The sequence below is a fragment of the Musa acuminata genome, chromosome BXJ2-4 (assembly GCF_036884655.1).
Source record: "Musa acuminata AAA Group cultivar baxijiao chromosome BXJ2-4, Cavendish_Baxijiao_AAA, whole genome shotgun sequence".
Classification (NCBI taxonomy): Eukaryota; Viridiplantae; Streptophyta; class Magnoliopsida; order Zingiberales; family Musaceae; genus Musa; species Musa acuminata.
In genome coordinates, this window is record NC_088341.1 from 32,226,259 (window position 1) to 32,250,049 (window position 23,791).

At 42.1% G+C, this 23,791-nt stretch overlaps 5 protein-coding genes across 7 annotated transcripts; 3 read left to right on the forward strand and 2 right to left on the reverse strand.

The window, feature by feature from the left end:
* On the forward strand, nt 1–3,645 carry LOC103992064 (uncharacterized protein At4g15970). Of its 2 annotated transcripts, XM_009411761.3 has the most exons (4): nt 11–728; nt 815–1,180; nt 2,207–2,688; nt 3,228–3,645. In XM_009411761.3, exons 1-4 carry the CDS (start codon nt 396–398, stop codon nt 3,232–3,234), a joined length of 1,188 nt encoding a protein of 395 aa, XP_009410036.2. In that variant the 5' UTR covers nt 11–395; the 3' UTR covers nt 3,235–3,645. The 2 variants fall into 2 exon arrangements, with proteins under 2 accessions (XP_009409958.2, XP_009410036.2); XM_009411683.3 differs by lacking the exon at nt 3,228–3,645 and having other exon boundaries at nt 1–728; nt 2,207–3,039.
* Nucleotides 3,646–4,271: 626 nt separating this feature from the next.
* Nucleotides 4,272–5,048, forward strand: LOC135584669 (probable E3 ubiquitin-protein ligase ATL45). The gene has a single exon (XM_065104742.1). It carries the CDS (start codon nt 4,365–4,367, stop codon nt 4,812–4,814), a length of 450 nt encoding a protein of 149 aa, XP_064960814.1. The 5' UTR covers nt 4,272–4,364; the 3' UTR covers nt 4,815–5,048.
* A 335-nt stretch (nt 5,049–5,383) lies between these two features.
* LOC135610343 (protein PLASTID MOVEMENT IMPAIRED 1-like) lies at nt 5,384–8,312 on the reverse strand. The gene has a single exon (XM_065104743.1). It carries the CDS (start codon nt 8,114–8,116, stop codon nt 5,519–5,521), a length of 2,598 nt encoding a protein of 865 aa, XP_064960815.1. The 5' UTR covers nt 8,117–8,312; the 3' UTR covers nt 5,384–5,518.
* A 1,542-nt stretch (nt 8,313–9,854) lies between these two features.
* LOC135610344 (probable plastid-lipid-associated protein 12, chloroplastic) lies at nt 9,855–18,504 on the reverse strand. Of its 2 annotated transcripts, XM_065104744.1 has the most exons (11): nt 18,149–18,504; nt 17,974–18,027; nt 17,098–17,172; nt 15,614–15,733; nt 12,799–12,990; nt 12,303–12,386; nt 12,113–12,205; nt 11,268–11,321; nt 11,063–11,142; nt 10,247–10,357; nt 9,855–10,124 (listed from the first exon to the last, which is right to left on the reverse strand). In XM_065104744.1, exons 1-11 carry the CDS (start codon nt 18,485–18,487, stop codon nt 10,043–10,045), a joined length of 1,284 nt encoding a protein of 427 aa, XP_064960816.1. In that variant the 5' UTR covers nt 18,488–18,504; the 3' UTR covers nt 9,855–10,042. The 2 variants fall into 2 exon arrangements, with proteins under 2 accessions (XP_064960816.1, XP_064960817.1); XM_065104745.1 differs by lacking the exon at nt 12,303–12,386.
* A 1,324-nt stretch (nt 18,505–19,828) lies between these two features.
* LOC135609120 (uncharacterized) lies at nt 19,829–21,421 on the forward strand. The gene has a single exon (XM_065102211.1). The coding sequence runs from the start codon at nt 19,874–19,876 to the stop codon at nt 21,230–21,232; it is 1,359 nt and encodes a 452-aa protein (XP_064958283.1). The 5' UTR covers nt 19,829–19,873; the 3' UTR covers nt 21,233–21,421.
* The last annotated feature ends 2,370 nt before the right edge of the window (nt 21,422–23,791 follow it).

Below are 23,791 nucleotides of genomic sequence, written 5' to 3' on the forward strand. Positions count from 1 at the left end.
TAGAGCCCACGTTGCCGCGTGAGACGAAGGAGGGGACGGCGATTTGTGGTGGAGGCGGTGGACTCGTGCAGCAATTGGATCGAACTATACCAACGAGTCGAGACGTGGTGACCACCTAGCTCATAAGGAGCCAACGACGGCAGCGGCAGCTGCTGCAGCGCAATGATTCCTTCCTTCCTTTCGCTGCGGTCTATTAACTGGCCATCAATCATGTAGTGTCTTTCCCCCATTCCATGGAGTGTTAGCGACATCCGCCAGCTCCTTCCACGGAGCAGATCAAGCCATGCTCTCGTTGACGGAAGCACGCCTCTGGTAGCAGCAGCCCCGCCGAGACGGGAAAGGTTGCCATCTTTTCCTTCTATTTCCGCCCCTCCTCCTGGTCTTCTTCCCTTGCCATGAAGCCTTCCCCCGCCGTCTCCCTCTTCGGCGCCAAGGCGGCGGACTCCGCCATCCGCCGGTGGCTCTCCCCGCTCCTCTTCCTCGCCGTCGTCGCCCTCTCCGTCTCCCTGCTCTACTTCGCCGCCACGCCAGCCGTCTCCTTCCCCCCGATGACGACGGTCCGGGTGGAACTCAGCCCTCCAGTCGCCGTGTGGCAGCCGGTCGGCGCTGCCGAAGCCTCCGACCCGATTTCGCGCTCCTCTCTTCCGCCCGTGCAGAGGCCGGTCGACGCTGCCGTCGCTTCCGACCCGGAACCGATTTCCTCTGCTCCATCTGTGCAGAATATGCCAGTGCGTTCGTCTACTGTAGTTTCACTAGGATAGCACATCGATCCGTGTCCTGATCTGATGGAATGGCGCTGTCGCTGTTGCTGCAGGAAAGCCAGGATGTCAAGCTGGAGAGGGTGCTCAAGGCAGCGGCCACCGAAGACAATACTGTAATACTGACCTCCTTGAATGCTTTCTGGGCTTCTCCCGGATCCGTGCTGGATCTCTTCCTGGAGAGCTTCCGCATCGGCAACGGGACCAGCGAGCTCCTGAGCCACCTGGTGATCGTCGCCGTGGACGACAAGGCGTACGGGCGGTGCCTCGCCATCCACCCGCACTGCTTCCACCTCAAGACCGAGGGGGTGGACTACTCCGGCGAGAAGGTGTTCAACACTCCCGAGTACCTGGACATGATGTGGGCGAGGCTGGACTTCCTACGCCTGATTCTGGAGAAGGGATACAACTTCATCTTCTCGGTGAGTTTGCTCTCTCCTTCGTCAATCCATGGACTCATGTGATTGGCACTCAGCCTGCAATTCGATGCGTTAGAAAAATCCATACTATGTTTACCCATCGAACGTACCGTATTCTAGCTGGCTGCAGCTTTACCTGCAAGTGGGTCCCGATCCGACATCTCTAATCACGAAGCAGGTAGCCGAGTCGGTATTGCGTAGAAGAGTAGAACAATTAACTACTCTGAGCTATGGTGTACCTGTGGAAGGCTAATCAAGAACAACATGGAATCCCAATTATCATTAGTTTTGTCCATTAAAATTTCTTATTTTGGCATCAAGGATGTTGAAACTATTACTGATTTGAGACCTTTTTAGATCTTAAACATTGAAGTCAATGCCCAATTACAAAGATGTAACCTTCGGCACATAGTCCTCGTTTACATAATTTAGGATAGCCAGGCTTTGTAGTCATCTAAGGATTAGCTTCAAAGGTTTACTAGACATGCAGAATATATAGCTCTGCCTTTGGAAGATAATTAGTTGCCTCTCTGCACTTGACTGGTGATTCTAGTGATGCAGAAATCCAAAGTTTGTTGTCTTCTTTTGCAGGAGTTTCTTCGTTTCTTGTAGGGAGTAGGTTCTTTCCTTTTGACCTCCAGGAAAAAGCATGAAAAGGATGCCATCAATAGGGAATCTTAGTTTCTAATGTGGACAAAATAGGTCAGGCGACCAGAGTTAAAAGAGTCTCCTACAATTTAGATAAGGACTACTTTCCATCCAAAAATATTAATAAAAAGAATGCAAATGGTTTCATCTTTGATGATCCAGGCATGACTATGTCATGCTAAATCATATTAGCAGTTAATGTCTCATTCATATGCTAGTATCTTTTTAGACTTTGATTATTAGGTGATTTCTTTTGATGATTTTAGTGGAATAGGAATTCTTCATACTCTACATGCCATGTTTGCCGCCCTCATTTTCAAGTTGGTATTTGACATCAGAACAACATCATCTGAGCACTTGTACGGTTTGCTCATACTACAGGATGTAGACATCATGTGGTTCCGGAATCCGTTGCTCTACTTCTATACAGATGGAGATTTCCAAACATCCTGTGACAATTTCTTGGGGGATCCTACCAATCTCAAGAACTGGCCCAACAATGGATTCAACTACGTGAAGTCCAACAACCGAAGCATAGAATTCTACAAGTACTGGTACTCCTCGCGTGCCAGATTCCCCGGAGTTCATGAGCAGAATGTGTTTAACATCATCAAGTACGACCAACAGATTCAGCAGATTGGAGTGAAGATCAGATTCCTGAGCACCGAGCGCTTCGGTGGGTTCTGTGAGCCAAGCAGAGACCTCAATAAGGTCTGTACGATGCACGCAAACTGTTGTATCGGCTTACGCAGAAAGATCGATGATCTAAGAGCCATGCTTGATGATTGGAGGAAATTTGTGTCTCTGCCACCTGATACAAGGATATCTAGACGGTTCTCATGGAGTGTACCTCGAAGCTGCAGGTACAATATAAATCCTTATTACAATCGTTCAAAATCTTAGGCCTCATGTCATTCTGAATCATCTTGGCCTTCTGTCTTCCTGGTTTCTTTTTCTTCTTCTGCATTTCATCTCCTAGTTTGGCCACGGAACTTGAAGTAAGATTACAAATGTTGGAGTGCATAATTTTTTATGATTTGTAGTTCTTTTAGATAGGCTTTCCTGTATGGATTGGTATTAGGCAACTCCACACCGATGCATGTCTTCGATTAGCTCGATTGTATCTTCACTGTCCGTCGTGTACCATCAAAGTTGCAGATACTCCTTACAGTGTGTTTTGTATGGTTGCGTTGAATGATATGCCATTTTGCTAACGATGATCGAGTTTTTAGACCGATGAACCACAACCAATGTCGAATTAATGATATCGATATGCTTAGAATAGGATAGAACCCCCAAACTGTTAAGATGTGTAATTCTTCCATTGGGATGTTTCTTGGGACATTTTTATTATTTTGTTACGAGACATGATCGCTCACTTTGAATACATTTTTGTTTTCAGGTTATAACCACCAGGATTTGGCAGTAACAAGGAAAAGAAACATAGCCTATAAGATTCTATAACAGAGTGTTCATTTCATACTCTTTTCATACATGAATACCTCCCAATCATGTAAACCATGGAATCCATAAGACTGTAGAAGAAGGGAAAGAAGAAGGTTAGGCTGAAAGAAAAAGATGCTTAAATATGATCGGTGTCATTACTTGGCTGTTGTACAGAAAGTGTTTTAGCTGTAACATGAAAAGATCATCATCTCTGTCAATAGGAAAGGTCATCTCTGTCAATAGGAAAGGCCACGAGAACTGTACTAAGTGAGCCTCATGAAGTCTATTGAAATACAAAGCAAAGTATTTGTACAGTTTTATTGAAAAAACTTGTAATAAAACTTGAATGTATTAATATGTTCCTCTTCTATTTATACAGATTAGGAGGAAGAATTTTCCTTAACAGAATAGAGAGATTTTCTTATATAATTAAAAAAATTTTAACTGCTATAAATTTGCATCATTGAGACTCCAATTCAGATGCATTGTTAGCTAATTACTAATATGATTCTGTCTGATGATTAAATAGTTAAAAGAATATTACTAATATGATTCTTTCTAATGATTAAATAGTTTAAAGAATATTCTATTAATGTATGTATGTATGTCTCTACTATTGATATCAAGAATATGACCTATGAAATAGGTAAGTGAATACGCCTAAGATAAAATTAAGCGATGTGGAGATTAAGGGATGTGAGGTCTGAGATAATTCCAACCATTATCATCCTTCACAAATACTTAATCTTAATCCCTCCAAACTTGAGTTTAGATTAGGTTATAAGTAATTGATTATTCTTCAAATATTTTGTGACAGAACCGAAGTTTTATGACAACATATAAGCAAAAGCTCTGCTCACGGCCAATGGATTCATCGAAGACTTTTTAGTAGGAGTTGACTCTGTTCTACTCGCCTTCTAAATCTTCGTTTTGTTTCCTCCCCTTCGGTTTATCCTTTTATTTAGGAATCACAAAAAAATTGTAAGGATATTTTCGTCAATTTAGTTTTTTTTTTCTTTTATCTATTCAATTTTCTTTTATATTATAAAGAGAAGCACGCACCACGCGGTCACTTGTTCCTCCTCTCGGGTCTATGCCTTCGGCGGCGAGGTTCCTCCTAACGAGCTCCGAACATGTGCCGCCGTCTCCGCCGCCGGAGCCGCTCTCAGTCGACATAGACTTGGTGGTGATCCTCGCCGCCCTTCTCTGCGCCGTGGTCTCCGTCACCGGGCTCGCCCTCGTTGCCCGCTGCGCCAGCTCCCGGCGCTCCCCTGGCGGCGGACGCCCGCAGGCGCCGCCAGACAAGGGCCTCAAGAAGAAGGCCTTGCGGGCGCTGCCGAGGGTGGCCTACGCAGCCGGCAGCGAGGGCCCGGCGGAGTGCCCGATCTGCCTGGCGGAGTTCGAGGAGGGGGACGAGCTCCGGGAGCTGCCGCAGTGCGGCCACGGGTTCCACGTCGGGTGCGTCGACGCGTGGCTCGCCTCCCACCCGAGCTGCCCATCCTGCCGCCGGGCGCTCGTCGTCGCCGCACCACCGTCCAGGTGACGGGTGCGGTGCGACCTCCGTCGACGTCGCCACGGCGGCGGCGAGGGGAGACGGTGACGCCAGCGTGTTTGGATGGAGGATCGCTTTCTGCTTGTCCTAAGCGAGTTTGGAGTGACTACTTACTTGTATTATGTAAATTGGAAGTAGGATCATGTAAAAAGAACAGAAATTAAGGAAAAAATCTCCCCAAAAAAATCAACTGTTTTGATTCATGAAACGCAAGTGGTGGCTGATGGCGACGGACAAGTTTTGGATATCGTGGGTCCGTCTCCTGTTGTGGATCAAATGTTTCGACTGCCTCGAAATCTCGGATAAGGATCGAACATATGGACATTATTCCTTATCGAACTCGGCACGCCTCTCGTCCGGGGATGCATCCATCGGCGCGAATCATAAAGCACCTGCGACCTCGATGCTCGTGAATGGGTCTGTGGTACCTTCCAAAGACGGCCTTTCCTCTGTATCTCGTGTATATATATATATATATATATATATATATATATATATATATATATATATATATATATATATATATATATATATATATATGCAACATGTTAATGTGGGAGTAAACAAAATGAGTGCTGTTTGTTATGTATATATATTAATCACCAACTTACACACTGATGATATATAACCCCTGAATCGTATTACATAAAGCTAGAAGAGAGCACGCATATATCAAATGAAATCACAACATCGAACTATATACTATCGCTAAGGAATATGACATTTGGGTTTCGAACAGGTTTGAGCCACGCACCCTTCGTGAGCCTCGAAGTAATGCTCCAGATCAGATCATGGCCCCTCTTTGCTTGCATCTGCTTCGCTCTTCTCCCTGCTTTCCCCAGCCCATTCTCCACAAGCCACTGCATCGCCGTTAGTCTTTGTTTCTCCCCGTCCCACGTACTCCTCTTCCTGTTGGAGCTCAACTTGACACCTCCAACGTGAAGACTAACCAATTTGAATCTCCTTTCTTCGTCTGGTTGGTCGTCATCCGATGCTGCTGCTTGCACCACAGCTATCATGGGAGCCCCCACCGCTTCATTCCTCCTTAATGGGTCTCTCAGCTGAATCACCACCAACATTGTCATATGACGGCTCGTGCTGCAAGTTATCAACCAATCCTCGAGAGAAATGGCCGAGTCCAGCGGGTTGCCGGCGTCGTCATTTCCGATAACAGGGGAGACTTCCTCCGAGGGAGCAACTTCTGCTTCTTCGTCAGCCATGTCTGCCTGGACTTTGAGTGCTTCGACTGCCATAGCCTCCATCCTCTGCAACGACAAGGCCAAGATTTCGTCCGCGGTGACTGGTTCATCGTTCACGCTCCAGGTTCCTGTCAAGGTCCTCTCCTTCCTGCCTTTGTTCGTTGCTGCTGCCATCTTCCTAACTATCGTGATTGACCTGGCTGCACTGGAGCTTGCTCCTTCCTTATTCCTGCCACTTATTATGGCGGACGCGACGCCCTCGAACGCGATCTGTTCTGCTGTTTTGCCGAGCAGTTCGTCCATCGCCGTTTGCGAGAGTAATCTGGAAACCATTTCTTCTGATCCCATTGCGGCCAGCCTCTGGAACAATTGAAGCTCACTTGCTTGCTTCTCATCCTCCACGATCACCTCTCTAGAAATCTGCATGGCCAGTTTTGGGGTCTCTTTTCTTGTCACTTGTACATTGAAAGGATTCATGGAAACTAAGTAGCCTCCGTCCCTCGTCTGAACCACTGAACCCAAGCTTTTTCCAAGATCTGGAACGAGAATCTTTTCCTCCTCGTCCTTGACAACCTCTTTTGCTCCATGATCTGATGAAGTGACAAGATCTAGGCCATCGTACTTCGGCTCTTTACCATCTTCAAACTCGAGCATCCGGACGAACTCTCTTGTCACTATTTCCTCCTCGGTGTCCAATCTCTGGAACTTGTCTTCTTGAGTTGTCTTTACTAGATCGGCACCACCGTCTATCATTATCAGTTCAAGAGCCTTGATCTCTTTCGCGATTACATGAAGCTCTTTTAGCCTACTCCATTGAGCACGGTCGTGCACCACCTCTTTTACGACCTCGCTTGAAACTGATGACACCTCTGTGGCGTCCTCTGGTATCACTTCTTCGAACTCCACTTTCTCTTCTTGAATCTCTATTCCCTTGTCAATAACTTCAAAGTCTGGAAGGTTAGGATCTTCCTCCCTGGGGTATGGCTTAGCCTTTTGCACAACTGGAGGGATTGAAGGACGGAGACCAGGCCCATGATCAAGACCGAAATCTTTAGTTTCCTCCACTTTTCTCACGGAGCTGGTGTTTGAAGGTATGGTAGACTGGCCTCCTCTAAGTGCAACACTGAAGGAAGACTTTGATTGTTTCCTTGGGACAGAAAAATTGGAATCCTTCTCATTGTTTGATCTTATTTTCTCTGCTTGGTTATAGATCCCGATACCTCCGTCTTCCATGATTTGGAACGCCAACTTGAGAATCATTTCTCCTCCTTTAGCCTTCCCAGACAGGGGGAAGGCTAGATCCCACTGCCGGATGCGTTGTCCCTCCAAGTTCTTCTGGATGGACTCTTTGACCAGTAAACTCAAGTCAACGATACTCCTTCCGAGATCAATCTGAGGAACGTCGACTGCTACCGTTGAGATCAGGAATGGTCGGGCCTCGAACTCGAGCGGCTTCCCTGCGGCCGCGCCACCTCTGCAGTAGAGGTGGCATCGGACGAACAGTGTCTCTTCAAAGTCAGCACACCCTTCGAGCACCCGGGAGGGCATCGTTTGCACAGCGCCATCCTTGGTCTCCTTCTTGCGAACGGCAACCGAGAGACGTAGCCCGTCCATCGAGGTCGGCAGATGTTGAATCGCGATAACCTCGACGGAGAACAGGCATACCAATCGATGCATGGCGATGTGAGCCAAGGCACGCATCGGCTTCCAGCTCCATATCCCCCGCTTCTCACCGGGGTCAGGTTCCAACGTATGCTCCCTCTTCACGGGCGTGCGGTGGCGGCCGCCGTCAGCATCATCTCCGTCAAGGTCGTGTTGGGGATTCCAGCCCAAGTGCCAGGGGAAACGGGACGGGTGGCGAGAGGAGTGGTTGCGGCGGTCGGACCGAGCCGCTTCGTTGACGAGGCGGGGCCCATCATCGGCGGCCGGAGCTGTATAAGAGGAGCGGGGGAGAACGAGGGAGGTGGTGCGGCGAGAAGTGTGGGATTTGGAGAGTGATCTGCTCAGGCGTTCAAGCTCTTGGAGGATTTGCATGTTGGCGTCTGCCTCTCCAGCATGTGCTGCCATCGATGGAGGAGGCGCAGAACTCGTCATGGTCGTAATGGCGTTTGGCTCGCCAAGAAGTGTCAAGGGTTTCGAATGGAATGGGAAGAAGGCCTAGAAGCTGCCAAGAACGAGAGTCGGAGCTCCGGGTGAAGAATGGAATGAATGGAGAAGGTGAGAGGAACGCGGCCACCATTACCTTTAACGACTCTCTCTATATAAAAAGCTCGGTCTATTGACGGTGATGGCGTCCGATCAGGTGACCTGACGACGTTGGCATAGTGAGGAAGCTTACGGGAGCCACGTAGAGGAAGTAGTACATGCATTTCATTTACTACGAGTAACGGCTGAGAATACTACCACGTGGCATGGAGTGGTCCACTTGATCGAGTGGGATGGAAGCCCCTTGGTGCCGGGTCGGTCAAGTTAATGGACACGGGAGCCGGAGGCGTTAACTTCCTATTTCCTAAGCAATTAATGACGGGCGCCGTGTTATCATTTGTCTCCCCATGCTTTGTTGTGGGGATCGCTAACTAAGCGTGGCCTCGTTATCCGCCATGTCCGCTGCAACTCGTTGTCAGAGTTCTATAGGATTTCACCGTAAGGTGGTGAAGTGCGGGGACCTTTGCAGGCGTCAACTAGTGAAGACATATGTATACTCGGCTGTTATAATCTAAGAGTACAGGCCGGAAGAGCCTTTAACAAAAGTGAAAGCAAGAGCAGTGCATGCAAGGCGACGCCCGATCAAAAGAGTCTTTCGAATCATTACAACCTCTTGCTGGAACAGTAACGTTGCAGGCATAAGTGTTTGCTTTCCTTGGCAAAGCTCTTTCCTGATGTTTACGACACGGCAGTGGGACGTCTTGGTGGTCTGCTTGCTGTCTAGTCCCAGTCAAATGGACTCTCACCTTTTAGCTTATTGCTGTTTATTGGAATTTTAAATTTAATTCAATTAATTTTGTATGAAAATGCACCATAAAAAGAGTATATTATAAAATGAAAAAATATGTTAAATGGGAATTTAACATTTATCTTTATGATGACTTTTTTCATAAGAATATTAAACAAATATAATTTTATCTTAATCTCTAAGGTCTCTCATCGCTCTGATTTTTTTCTCGCTTTCTATATCAGAGCTAATCTCAGTTGAAACGAGAGGAAGTGCCTTCATTTTTGCAAACCTTTGGGATAGAAGAGAGTGGCAATTATTCCGAGGAAAATTAATGTGTTGGCTGAAGACAGACCATTAGGACTTTGTCGATCGAAGTACAAACCATAAAAGAAACCCAATAAGTACTTTGTTGATACATGCATGCATTTTACACTTTTTTTTTTTTTGCAATGTTTTTATATTGGATTAAATAATGAATCTTAGGGTTATAATACAGGAACTTATGTGTTTTCAGTAGGAATATAGCTGGAGATATCTGTCTCCTTCTACCTTCTTTTCCTCCATGGCCCCCTCCTCTTCTCCCTTTTTCTTTTACTTCGAAACACTTATATGTACTAACTAGATAGTGTATAAAAAAAAATCTTACTTTCGAAACTGGCTTCGGGCAGGTAGCTGGATATCTCTGTCTCCGTGCTGGATTCAATTCTAACACTTGATTTCTTGCTTGGTTTGAGAGATGCTGCTATTTTCTCTCCTGAATGACCTAAGTCATGTGGCAATGCTCGTCAGGGCAACGGTGTGCAGCAGGACTACCAAATGGTTTCGTCAGCAGTTCTGTGCAACTAATCTTTCGTCTTGGAGTGAGTAGTGATACAAAAGACTGTATGCACCTGATGCTTAGATGAAACTAACTCTCCTTTGCATCTCTTGGAATTAATTGTCTTCTTTCCTTGTACAAACTTCACTTGAAATGATATGCAAGTTGAATCAAGCAGCTTTGCCCAACTTCAAAATGAAAAAGTTATATGCTAGTTGGCTCATCAGCTACAGCAATAAATACAGTTTAAATGAATCTTTGTGTCTCATCAACATGGTCTAGTGACGCGCAAGTGGACGAGTGTCATATCCTTGTTGCTGCGAGTGATTCTGATCTTGTTGTCAATATACCTGGAAAATGTATCTAATGTTTATAATATGCAGGTGTAAGTACGTGAAAATGTACAGCATATAATTAATAAATGAACGACAGACAAATGACCCTAAGGACATGGAATTTGTATTCTACTTACAGCAGCTCCAGGTGAAAGATGACTTCCATTTTTAAGGGAAGTTTCAATGCGCCAAAGCTAACAACACCATCATTCGTTTGCACCATGAACAAGTTGCTTTCAGATGTTTCGCTGTGAAAGGTAGCATCCATAAGCATAACCATAGTATACCTTGGAATTCTCAAGTACAGGCCATTGCTTAGTGGTTAAAAAAAAACACACACACACACACACAAAATGCAGGACAAATGCTTTTAATTATGGCTATGAATAAATACACATTCTCCAAATAAAGAAAAAGATAATCAAACTTCATCATTGACATATCATGTTGAAAGAAACTACAGAAGAGAGTCAACTAGGCAAAGAGGTTCTTACCACTAGGGAATCTGGATATGACTAGTCTTATGTCTCTATAAGCATAGAGACTATTTTTTATGAATAAAATTCTGATTATTTTCATTTGCTCCACTCCATTTTAATTCCTCCTTTTCCTTTTAATTCTTTGGTGTTCTTATCATGAATTTTATTTTGATTGCTTTGATTGCCTGTGACCCTTGATATGAACTTTGGAGGTCATCCATCTTTCCATTTTCTAAAATTATAAAAAAAAAAAGGAAAAGACATACTGGGATGTAAAATATAAAAAACACATAAAATTCATATATTTTCATTGTTCTCACTTGACTTCTAAATTAAAAGTCCCATGTTGTTGTTGCTTAATCTTATAATTGGTCGTCGAGGATGTATGCTTGGCAATGCAATTCAGCATATTGCTACCAACAGTTTGTCGCAGAGAAAGACAAGTTGTGGAAACATCAGTTTCATTTAACTCACCTAAGAGTGCCATTTGCACAAATCCTTAAACCAGGAAGCAGGTTAATCTGATTCTCCACCATTCCATCTTTCTTTATAATCTAGAAAAGGCACCATATAAATTAATAAAAATAGAGAGCTACACCATTTTTTTCCCTATTTATAAGAAAAAAAAAGATATCTTTGGTATTTAGGGTACACTTTCAAATATTATGTTAGCGCAGACCTGCAAACCTTTAAGACCACTGGCAACAACAGACGACCAGCTCTCATTTTCTGACTGTATGATGAGGAGGAACAATATCAGAAATCAATTATAAGTATAACGAAAGGATTTGGTAAGTCATGCATTGAAGAATGTGAACCAAAAGAAAAGCAGGATACTTTAAAAGTCAATGCATCTACAAGAGACAATTTTGCATATGCTATTCGCCTTGTGGTTCAGTCTATTATGCAGAATTAGGGTACGTGGAAGTAGAACAACAAATTTGCATTTGCTTATTTGTAACTACAAATAAGCAAATGCTTTGCAAGTGCACTTAATGTAGTGGAGAGTAGTCTAAAAAGGTAAATTGGTCAGGTTAATACTCTTTTCACTTTAGTCAAAAATAAAAAAAAATTATATGCTGCCTAGGCTAAGATGATAAGTGAGGAAGCTTCTGTTATAACAGAAGAAGAAACAAGTGCCTGTTGAGTTTTATTATCCCAATCAGATCTGTTAGCCACTTGATTCAAGTTAGACCATCACAAACTGCCCCCTGCCCCTTGCATGGTCATTCATACTGGACATGAAAAAAGAGAATAACTCGATAAAGCTGCTTGAAGGGGTGTTCTTTTGAAACAAAGCCCACCAACTAGGTCGCTTACTTGCATTCCTAGCAAGAATAAGAAATATATTCACAATAGATGATGGGAGAAGAAAAATCTAAGTTCTTGTTCTGATAATACAGAAATGCAAGTACTTTAAAGTAGCAAGCATATATTACTAACTGCATTTCATGTTTCAAACTTGAAATGCATCTTTCTTCTTACTGACCAAATAAAAGGCAAAATAAGTCCTTATCTAAAAACCTGTGAAGCCCACAGTAATTGCCATTCGCCTTCCAGTATTTCTGAATTTGCTTTAACCTCCTCCTGATTTGAAGAGATAAGTTCATCTATCATCTGTTAATAAGAAGAAATAAGCAATTAATTTTTAAGTAATGGAAAGTTTTTTGTGAAAGTTACCAAGAGCATCAGAATGAATTTTCATATCCCAGACCTCCGTAACTCTTGTTCCAACAGATATTGCTGACAGCAACCTTTGTCTTGGTTCAATCTTCTTTTGCAGCACAAATGTCGTTCCCTGTGCTACAGTTTTTTTTTTTTTTTTTCAAATATTTAGTTAAAAAAGGATTAAAATTTGAGTACTTCACCAATGCATTCAGTTTATCCAGGAAAAGAAAGTGAACAATTTAAAGTTTTTTAACAGAAGGAAGAACATGTGAGAGAAAGAAAAGTATATATTAGTTAAAAGGGATTAAAATGAAGATTTCAGGATATTTGGTTTCTTCGGGGAAGAAAATGCACGACTAAAACTTTTCTATCAGAAGGAATACATGTAAGAGAGTGAAGATATCCACATTTGTTAAAAGAGGATTAAAATTTGAGTACTTCACAAGTGTATTTGATTTATTCAAGAAAAGAAAGTGTTGTATTAGACTAAAGAAAGCACATATGAGAGAGTGAAGATATACACATTACATATAAAAAATTACCTTGTTTCCTCTTGAAATACGTATGTTCCCAGTATGAGACAAGTATGTTGTATCCAACCATCCCTTTGCTTCATCACCGAGAAGCCTAAATGGTACAGGATATGGAACCTTGAAAGGTAAAAATTTAAGCGAGAATGCAGCACGATCAAACTGGAAAAGGATTCTTTTTCCATCTTTAATTGTTGCTGCTGCCTAGGAGTAAATTCAGCAGAATGATGAATGTCAGCCAAAGAAAAAGAAAACCTAGGTAGTTGAATGTCACCGTCAAAGCCAACAGAAAGATGCAACTCAATATTGGCGGCAGAAGTATTTCAATTCATGTTGATGAAAGAACACGATTAATAATAAAAAACTTCTGCTTTACAAGCTAAAAGATGTGACAGGATCCACAAAGCTGAAGCCAAAGTATATGATCGAGACTTCTCATTTTTGTTAATATAGTTATGTAACAAGAAAAAAAAAAGGAAAAGAGAAACTGAGCACAACATTAGTGATAAATCCATGCCAGACTGTTTACAGTGGATAGCTACTGCCTGTGTATTATTGCATATTGTAAAGGTTTATTTACATGTGGATCATCAATCTGGATGGTTTCATGAAGTGATTTAGACATAGTAGTTATAATCTAGTGTTATAAAAGATGCCCTTTATGAATAAGAAATGGTTGCATATGGAAAAAAATTGTCATATAAATTTATAGGAATGTGGTTGACTATGAGCACAAAAATAAAAAACTAGAATATCACATATCCAGTGCTTTTTTGTTGCTGATTAGAAGAAGGTATGACCCATGCTTAGTATAGGCAGATAAGCAATGCCAGGGACAGCAACAAGTAATAAATACATAAAGAGATATTCCTATGTCAATGGGCACTCCTCTGGCTATCACTTCTCGGTTCAGGCTCAAGATTGTTGCAACAATAGTTGAAACGTGAAACCATTTGATGTTCTCCAAAAATAATAATCCAATGCAAGTTTGTGGGATCATTATGTTGACTTAGTAGATTACAAAAGAAAGTTCCCAAACATGACGAAAAAGCAGATGGAGGGAATAATGGCAAACAATGGTCTCCTGTGGTAGAATCACAGTGGAGTAGATAACAGAGACATGTTTATGTAGATTGCTAAGAACTACAAATATTCTGAGTTGTATAGATAATAGTACAATATCAACCTCATATTTTTAGAATCTTGCAAAGTTTTCTAATTCAAGTAAAGAGTTGCCTAGTATGTAACCTGAATCAAGCTTGTCACAACATAAAGAGAATAAGATTATTGGAAACAAATTTCATAAGGCTAGATCCCTTGAACCAATTATTTTAAATGCTAATATGGATGTGATGACAATATCATGGCTTAAAAGCAGTCGGAGGGAACAATGGCAAGCAATGGTCTCCTGTGTAGAATCACAGTGAGAGTAGATAACAGAGAAATGTTTATGTAGATTGCTAAGAACTATGAATATTCTGAGTTGTATAGATAATAGTACAATATCAACCTCATATTTTTAGAATCTTGCAAGTTTTCTAATATAAGAGTCACCTAGTATGTGACCTTAATCAAGGTTGTTACAACATAAAGAGAATAAGATTATTGGAAACAAGTTTCATAAGGCTCGATGCCTTAAACCAATTATTTTAAAAGTTAATATGGATGTGATGACAATATCATGACTAGCAATAGAAACTGGATACAGTGGTACCTTTATGGTAGAGTTAAACGAGGACAAAAATTGACAATGTTATAGGATGCACATAACTTACCTTCATATGTAAATTAAATGTTCGCTTGACTCGAAATATTATCTTGTTAATGAATATCATCCATCCATAAAATGTTCATGGTAGAGTTGAGATTTTTCCCCCCAGAATAATATAAAATTTAAATAAATAATTCACCAATGAATATCTTTTCTGGGATCTCACACCAAGTGCAATTATGATTCAAGAGATACCCAAGTCAAAACCTCAACATAGCAATATTCCTCATTAATTCACCTCTTATTATTAGAGTTTCTGCAAGCATTAACTCTAAATTTTTATATATCGGTATTGGTAGCTAAAGAATTTTATTGCGCAGGTATGTACCAACAAATATGTTATGGCACACCTTGATATATTGGTAAGAAGAATACTTTAAAAATTATTTGATATGCAGCGATATGTACAGCAATATATCAATTATCAGTAGAATATCGGACTGGTAAGGTTGGTATACTGCACTATCTGAAACTACTTTAGAGAGCATAGAATATGATGTTTTTTGCAATATGTACAAGAGTAATTTGCACAGATTAAATTATATAGCTTTGCTCATCGAACTGCATATTCTCTTATAAATTGTCTTTCCAGTAAAAATCCATTACTTAATCCTTAAATAATTCAAACATCCAGTGTTGCACCAGCTTACCTCTAAAATTTTATCAGAGTTTGTGTAATTTCTGGAAACATTATCTCTTGGACTACAAGCATTTCTCAACGACATCAATTTGACCCAATTGAAAATTATCAAAATTGCATTCAGTAACAATATACTTTCCATGTAAGTGGAGCAAATATACTGTGAAATTTCTTTCACGACAGGTTGCCAAGTGACTTGTGTGAGCATGGAAAATATCATCAATGAAATTGCACTGGTGAGAGAGCATTTCATTTAGATATACAAATAACATAAAAAAGTTACTAATTTAGATGGTGCAGACAGAAGCAGGTACTTAAATAATTTGTGGAAATCAGATTTCCAGAATTAAATTTCAAACTGAAAAAGGTATGTGGATGAATGTGCTTCTGTTATAGAAGAAATAAAATGATCATACCTCTACTTTTAGCTCACCAACAGCATCCGAAAATTTTACAATGTTAGATACCCTTGGATCATCTGTTCTAAGGTAAACCTCCTGAAAGATCTTGAAAAAATCTACCCCAACAAAGGTTCTCTGTAAAAAATATTGATCCTTAGAAGAGATATTATAATTTCAGTAAGTAACAGAAGACCCTGAACACAACATAGTTTCTCAACTAATTTGCAGGAATAAAAAAAGCTTAAATTACTGAGGTAGATGGTCTTCTAAATACAAGAACAATGTCTTTCTAAGCTTAAATATCGAAATCCGTTTGGTGATTAAAATAAAGGATTACTAGGCTGGTAAGAGAAATAGTTATTTTTACAATAATATAATCTCAAACAGTAAGAGAAATTGCTATACTGATTGATTTTTGGTCTTTGTTCATATATTTCCAATTAGAAAACAAACAGTGAATTGCTAATGTGAATTTGTTTTTCCCTGATAAGCACTTTTTTATCAATCCTCCTTCTAAATGTAGTCTTAATTAAATCAGTAACTAATTGAGACTAGAATGTCTTCCCATCCAGAGGAAAGAATAGATGACATTTCTAATGTTAGAAGGAGCAATGAATCTTTATCATGTGTCATGAATGCTAGATAACTGCAAGATTGAGGAACTGATTTCTACTTGAAAAGTTATAACTCTTTGCAAACAAGCACTTTTTTAAGGATTCAAACTTGTCAATAGGAGTCCAGTTTGCAAGATTGGCAGGTACTGCCACAAATTAATGGCATAATCATCTTAAAATTGCAGAAAGTTGCTAACATGATCTAAATAGTTGACAAGATGCTATTGATTTGACAGCTTATTACATCAAGATTGATACGTCAGAATTATGTAACCTCTCACTTTTGATCAAGCCAGCTTCCATTTACTAGTCAAGCAATTAACTACCCCTACAGCATCCAAAACCACATATAAATGCATAATTATTTTTGTCTTCTGTTATGACATTATCCTGGCAGCTCCAGAACTTATACACACTTGACAACCATTTTGTTTCCAAAGTAATCAGTGCATATTAATACATTAAAAAGAACTACCATGGGCAAAAAAATTCTCTACATACCAAAGCAACGTTCCATTTAATCACCATGAGTCCACATTTCTTGCAAGTCCCAGTCATCAGTTAGTTTCTCAGTTTAAGTTTTATGAGTTTTATAAGTGGTACTATTGTGACTCAAAACAAACTGAAAGGTCAGGTTTTCAATTCCCTAAAATGTGCTTCGTAACAGCTGACTAAAATTGGATATATATATATATATATATATATATATATATATATATATATATATATATAGGAGAGCTATCAGACAGATAAATAGGACAGGCCAACAACAAGCTTCCCATTCTTTGGCTTCAATTTCATGCTTTAGCAAAAGCAACTACATAAATAGGACAGGCCAAAAATTATCTTAAAGAGGATTAATAGTGCATGGTAATGTCATCTCACTTGAATTGGGGATGCTGTCCCAGGTCTCGTAGTAAAAATTAGTTGCCAGCGACCTTCAATCAAACTGGAGCTTGTCTGCAAAAGATTGAACTGTATAAATTCAGCAACATATTAAGCTTTAGTCCAAACTGACAATGTATATCTTAGACATGTCTCAAACACTTGTTAAATTCTTTCATAATAAATTTAATATATTGAGAGAAATGAATCTTTCTGGATCACTGGGCTTGGGGATTTATATTTTTAACATCATGAATGCTTATTTATCACGTGTAATCAATTAATTTTTCTCTGCATGTTCTTCTTCTTTTAGTCTCCTTGATGCATAGATTCTGACACACATTCACATCTTGTTCCTGTGGCTAAATCCACACATTCTTGAGGATAGCACAAGGGTTTATAGCACTTAATCTAATACTGCTGATTTCTTGAGGCCTAACAAAGATGCACGCATGAGAACGATACGTCTTGTTGCCGCAAGGAAATCAGCGATTGCATGGCATAGAAGTAGCACGAAACCAAAAGGAACATAGAGCGGTAAAAGAGTTTCAAGAAACCCAACAGGGGATCTTGTTGCCACAAGGAAATCAGCGATTGCATGACATGGAAGTAACAAGAAACCAACACGAACATCAGAGAGAAAATTTTTCAAGAACCTAACAGGGGAACTTGTTGCCGCAAGGAAATCAACGATCGCATGACATAGAAGTAGCACGAAACCAAAAAGAAATCAAGAAATAAAATATTCTCGATATACCTAACAGGGGATCTTGTTGCCACAATGAAACCAGCGATTGCATGACATAGGAGTATCACGAAACCAAAAAGAACATCAGAGAGGTAAAAGATTCTCAAGAAACCTAAAAGGGCACTCACAGGATCCGGCACGCCTCCCAGATTCTCAAGGGTTTCCACCGCGAGCTCGACGTCCTGCAAGGAGTTCAATTCAAGAATCGCCTAACACGCATTCCCAAAAGACTGCAGACGATTCTGAAGAAGGATGTTCCAAGAAAAGGCGGAGAATGTGTCGAATCAAAGGAAAGAACGGTGCCTGCAGTTGCCTAGAAGATGCGGCGCGGCCTCTCCCCTGGATCCCGAGCAGGGCTTCGACGAGTGCGGCCTCGGGATCGCTGAAGCAGAGCTGCTGCCCTTCTTCCACCAAAGAGGACGAGATGGGACGGAGGGATGTCCGCCGCCGCCGCCTCGGCTTCTGGACTCTTGGCATGAGGACACGACACGTCGACGGCTGCAGCAGCGTGGAGCGGCCGGAGAAGGGCGGCGCAAGGAGCGCGAGCCGCGCGGCGGCAGCTCCTCCGACGGCCATATCGGTGGATTTCCGCCGGGGGAGCAAAGCGGGGATGGGATTCCGCACGACCGGTAGGAGGTGCATTTGAGGCGGTTATCGGATGACGAACGGGGCCCGCAAGTTCTTGATGAGCTGACATGAGCCGTGGGGCCCATGAGTTCTTGATAACAAGTATGATCCTCACCGTTCATTTTTCTTTCCTTCCTCTTATCGTTCTTTTCTCTTGTGGTCTCACACTGGCACTGAATCCTGGGAACCATCTCCTTATCACGGAAGGAAAAGAAGACCATTTATGAACCGAAACCAATTGATTGAGAGATTTAGCGGAATTCTATCAAAAATTGAAAGTAATTGGTAGCTAGCGAAGAAGTACACGAAGACTCTCAAGATGAAGCTATACGTATCAGCGGAAGGGGAGTCACTGGGGCGGCGGACGAAAGCTGTCTATCTCTATTTGGAGAAAGATGGTAGCTACTACCAATGATCAATTTCAGATTTCTTCTGAGGGAACTCTTAATTGAGTCGATGCAGATGTATACAATGTTTGCCGGGAAGTATCTATACTAGATTAAGATGGCTCATTTGATGCCTATACTGGTCGTCTGTGAGCTCTACGGGCAACAAGACGGCGTCGTCGTCGATACAAGCGGAGGGGTTTGCTATATTGGTTGGACTACAAGCTGCAAGTCATGAGCAGATCAGGATCAGATCATATTATATGATTTGTAGATACCTCTCTGTTACTTAATCCATGAGAACTGTGGTGGATGATATCAAACTATTGTATTAAAAAATACAATAAGTCAACTAAGGGTTTTACGTCAGAAACAGGTTGGGATTTCAGAAAACCAATTCATGCAAGCTTTACACGACGACTCCGTAGAGTCAAAGTCAACTAAGCTTTGCGGAGTCGAACTGTCTTATATGGATGGAAACAGAATCTAAAGACAAGATTTTAGATGGGGTACAGAGCTGCGTCCGGCAGTAAACGACTCTGCCAAGTCAAAGTTAGGTGGTTGTGGATAGGCTGATGCATGAACAATTTAGCCTCCGCTTAGACATCGCATTTTTCTCGTCTTGTGACCTTCAATTGATGGTTCGGATTCTCTTCCTCATTCAAATTAAGCTGAAGAGCCTCTGAGATATATAATATACCGATCATTTTCTACTCGATACGCTAAACCATGGTTATTTTACTAGTTATTTATCCTTGCATACGCAACAATGAACGTAGAAGGAAAGGGAAAGCAACCATCGACGTGCACCACCTTCAACGAAGAAAAAGTCAACGTCTGCCAACCCAAGCCGCAGCCGCAGTTCCGGAAATTACGGAAATCAGCGTGCGCCCACGTAGCAGATTGAGTTGTACATCTTTGTCAAACCAGTTCCCATGGTTGACTTCATCTGCATCCCATTCCCTCATATGATGGATACCAAAGAACAAGGTCTCCACAGAAGGCAGAGGAGACGATGGGGAGGCTGGGCAACGCCGGCAATGCTCCAAGGACCAACCATTCGACTCATCCCCACCCTTCGGGCGACGATCCATGGATCAGCCATTTCTGCCATCCCCATCCTCTCGAGCTCACGTCTCTGGAGCAGGCGCTGACCCCGACGATCTGCGCTGGTTGCGCCTCTCCGGCCGCCGGATGTGTCTACTCTTGCAAGGCATGCAACTACGTCTTGGACGTCTCCTGCGCCAAGATGCCGCGGCGCATCCGCCATCCCGCGCATCCGCACTCCGTCAACCTCTTCGCCACGCCCCCTTCCAAAGACGGCCCTTCCAACTGCGACGCGTGCGGCCGCAGCAGCAGCGGCTTCACGTTTTACTGCGATCCCTGTGGCTTCCGGTTGCACTGTCAGTGCGCCGCCAAGCCGCTCACCATCAACCATCGCACGCACCCTCACCCTCTCAACCTCATCTTCTCTCCTCCTTACGAGGACAAGGGGTTCTCGTGTGATATCTGTGGGGACGCGGGCTTGAACCACTGGCTCTACCGCTGCGCGGCCTGCGAATTCGATGCCCATATCGGGTGTGCGACGGGTGGGACTTTGCAGCCTCTGGCGCGAACTCCGACGACACAGCAACAGGCTCCAGCGCGAACACCAAAACCACAGCAACAGGCTCCTGCGCGAACACCTACGCCACGGCAGCAGCAGGCTTCGCCGAGGCCATCTGCGCCACTGCAGCAGGCCTCGCCGAGACCATCTACGCCACAGCAACAGGCAGCGCGAAGGCCACGTACGTCGCAGCAACAGGGCCCGCGGCTACCGACATCGCAGCAACAGGGTTTTCAGAGGCCATTTGCGCCACAGCAACTGGCTCCACCGCTGTCACTGTTGCCTCCGGGACTACTGCAGCCACTGCGGCCACTGCTGCCGGGACTACTGCAGCCACTGCGGCCACTGCTGCCACCAGGACTACTGCAGCCACCGCGGCCACTGTGGACGCAGCCGCCACAGATGAACCAGGCGACTCAGGGATCTAACAATAGCGTGGAACAGCAAAACGGTGAAGGTACTGGAAGCAGAGAACAGCAGAACGGCGAAGGCACCAAAAGCGAAGAACATCACAACGGTGAAGGCACTGAAAGCGTTGAACATCATAACGACGAAGGCGACATACCCGACACAACTGGTGAAGAAGACGGCGACGTCGGTGGTAGCAGCTCCGGCTATCACTGGAATCAAGATGGCTGCGACGATGGATCAGATTGGATGATGACTCAAGATGGAGGTTACGATGAATCAAGTTCGGTGCCGGAGGATTCCTTTGGGGGATCCGATGAGTCTTACGAAGTGAACATGGAGGTGACGTTTGAGCTATAGTATGGTCGAATTTGTGTGTGTGTTTGTGTGTTCTTGATGTTCTTGAAAGGACCTTTTTCTAGATTTTGCCATAAATGTGAGACTTTATGTTCTGTTCTGTTCTCTTCTCTGGCAATTCATTCTGGAGCTATCTTTGTTGCACTTGTTTCATCTTTCTAATAAGACTCTGTTGGATGGTTTGAAAGAAAATTAAGGATTCTGAATCAAAAATGAAAATACAGTGAAAATGAGGTGTTATCTGAACATAGTGCATATCATGATTCCCTGTTTGAGGTCAACAATGGCAAAATTTAGACAAGAGATGGAAGACTTGCATAGTCAGATCCATGACTTTTCTTTCCTGAAGATAAGACATCTTTCAGTCAACACGCTTACACACATATGGCGTAGACTTGGTGGAGTCTACGCCAGCAAAGTCAGGTCTACGATATATATACACACATGTATAATATAAACATAGCATATAGTGAGAGTCAATACTAGTATTTTCCTAAAGATTAATATGCTCCATTCGAACCTGCTTAGATATGATTGTAATCATCAGGTTCGATCAAGAGCTCAGTACCATAAGAACCTGCATGCAAGAGATAGACTTTGGGACAGTTCTTGTGTCAGTCATCGATGGATACACGATAATTAAGAGAGTCGTAGCATGTCAATTCTCAATGCTTGGAAACGACACCGAAGAACCCAGAAAGACTTGACCGCCTGCAACTGGCATTTGGCATACTGGTTAGCGTTCATCTTCCTGTGGAATCCTGAGGAGGTGCCGCACGGATACAGTAGAATCCTTCAGTCGGGTCTTAAGTCTAAATCTCCATCATCAAACGTCTTAAGATTCCACTTTTATCGTACAAGTAATCACAGAGAGAAAAGAATAGTGATTTGCGACAGAAGTTTTTAAACCGACGTTATTTTACTACTGCACTAATTCACCCCACCTCTTAGTGTCGATCCCGATCCTAATAATTGGTATCAAAACCTCGTGATTTCTCATTTGGATTAACACCTAGGAGAAATGACTCTTTTCGGCTTTCAAGATGTTCACTCTCTCTTTTGTCCTTCCTTTTTTAATAGGACGGACTATACTTTTTGAAAAACTCGAATGAGAGTTTTCTTACTTTCATTGAATCTTGATTTATGGTATATAGTCGAATTTGGTTTTAAAATATCTTCTCTTCCAATGAATCATTGGAATGATTTGGAAAAGAAGACGTTTTCTCTAAATGCAAAGGCTATGAATGTCTTATTTTGTGCCTTAGATAGAAATGAGTTTAATCGTGTTTCTACTTGCAAAACGACTTTCGATATTTGGTGCACTCTTGAAATAACACATGAAGGGACTAGCAATGTTAAAATTTTAAAAATTAATTTTTTAATACATGATTTCAAGCTTTTTCGAATGAAGTCGAGCGAAACCATTGTTGACATGTACACCCGTTTTACGGATGTCGTCAATGGTTTAAAAACTCTTGGTAAATGTTTTTCGGATTTTGAACTTGTAAACAAGATTCTTAATAAACCTTCATACCGCATAAGAACATGAATCTGATTCCCAAGTTGTCTTTCTTGTCATAGCTTTGGATCCTTTTCATGCCTTTAAATATACTCTTTAGTATAGTTAGTTTAACCCTGATTCAAAGCAAGCCGAGTTGATGAAGGATGTGTTGAGAACCAACTGAAACTGGCTCAATCTTTGTCTTCATGAAACAGTTCATAATAGACTAATCCACTGATACATCACAACAATATTTTCAAGTAATCTGCATTTCAATTACAATTTCCATGTGCCTGTGGCCACACAAAAAATTATCTCCAATGTTCAAGAGGAAAGACTTTGACATATAACCTAATTTGAAGCTATTTTTACAATTTAGGAGACTGTTCGTCGTCTCTAATTTTGACATCCATAGATGCATAAACAAAAAAGACATTACGAAGTGAACATGGAGGTGACGTTTGAGCTATAGTATGGTCGAATTTGTGTGTGTGTTTGTGTGTTCTTGATGTTCTTGAAAGGACCTTTTTCTAGATTTTGCCATAAATGTGAGGCTTTATGTTCTGTTCTGTTCTCTTCTCTGGCAATTCATTCTGGAGCTATCTTTGTTGCACTTGTTTCATCTTTCTAATAAGACTCTGTTGGATGGCTTGAAAGAAAATTAAGGATTCTGAATCAAAAATGAAAATACAGTGAAAATGAGGTGTTATCTGAACATAGTGCATATCATGATTCCCTGTTTGAGGTCAACAATGGCAAAATTTAGACAAGAGATGGAAGACTTGCAAAGTCAGATCCATGACTTTTCTTTCCTGAAGATAAGACATCTTTCAGTCAACACGCTTACACACATATGGCGTAGACTTGGTGGAGTCTACGCCAGCAAAGTCAGGTCTACGATATATATACACACATGTATAATATAAACATAGCATATAGTGAGAGTCAATACTAGTATTTTCCTAAAGATTAATATGCTCCAATCGAACCTGCTTAGATATGATTGTAATCATCAGGTTCGATCAAGAGCTCAGTGCCATAAGAACCTGCATGCAAGAGAT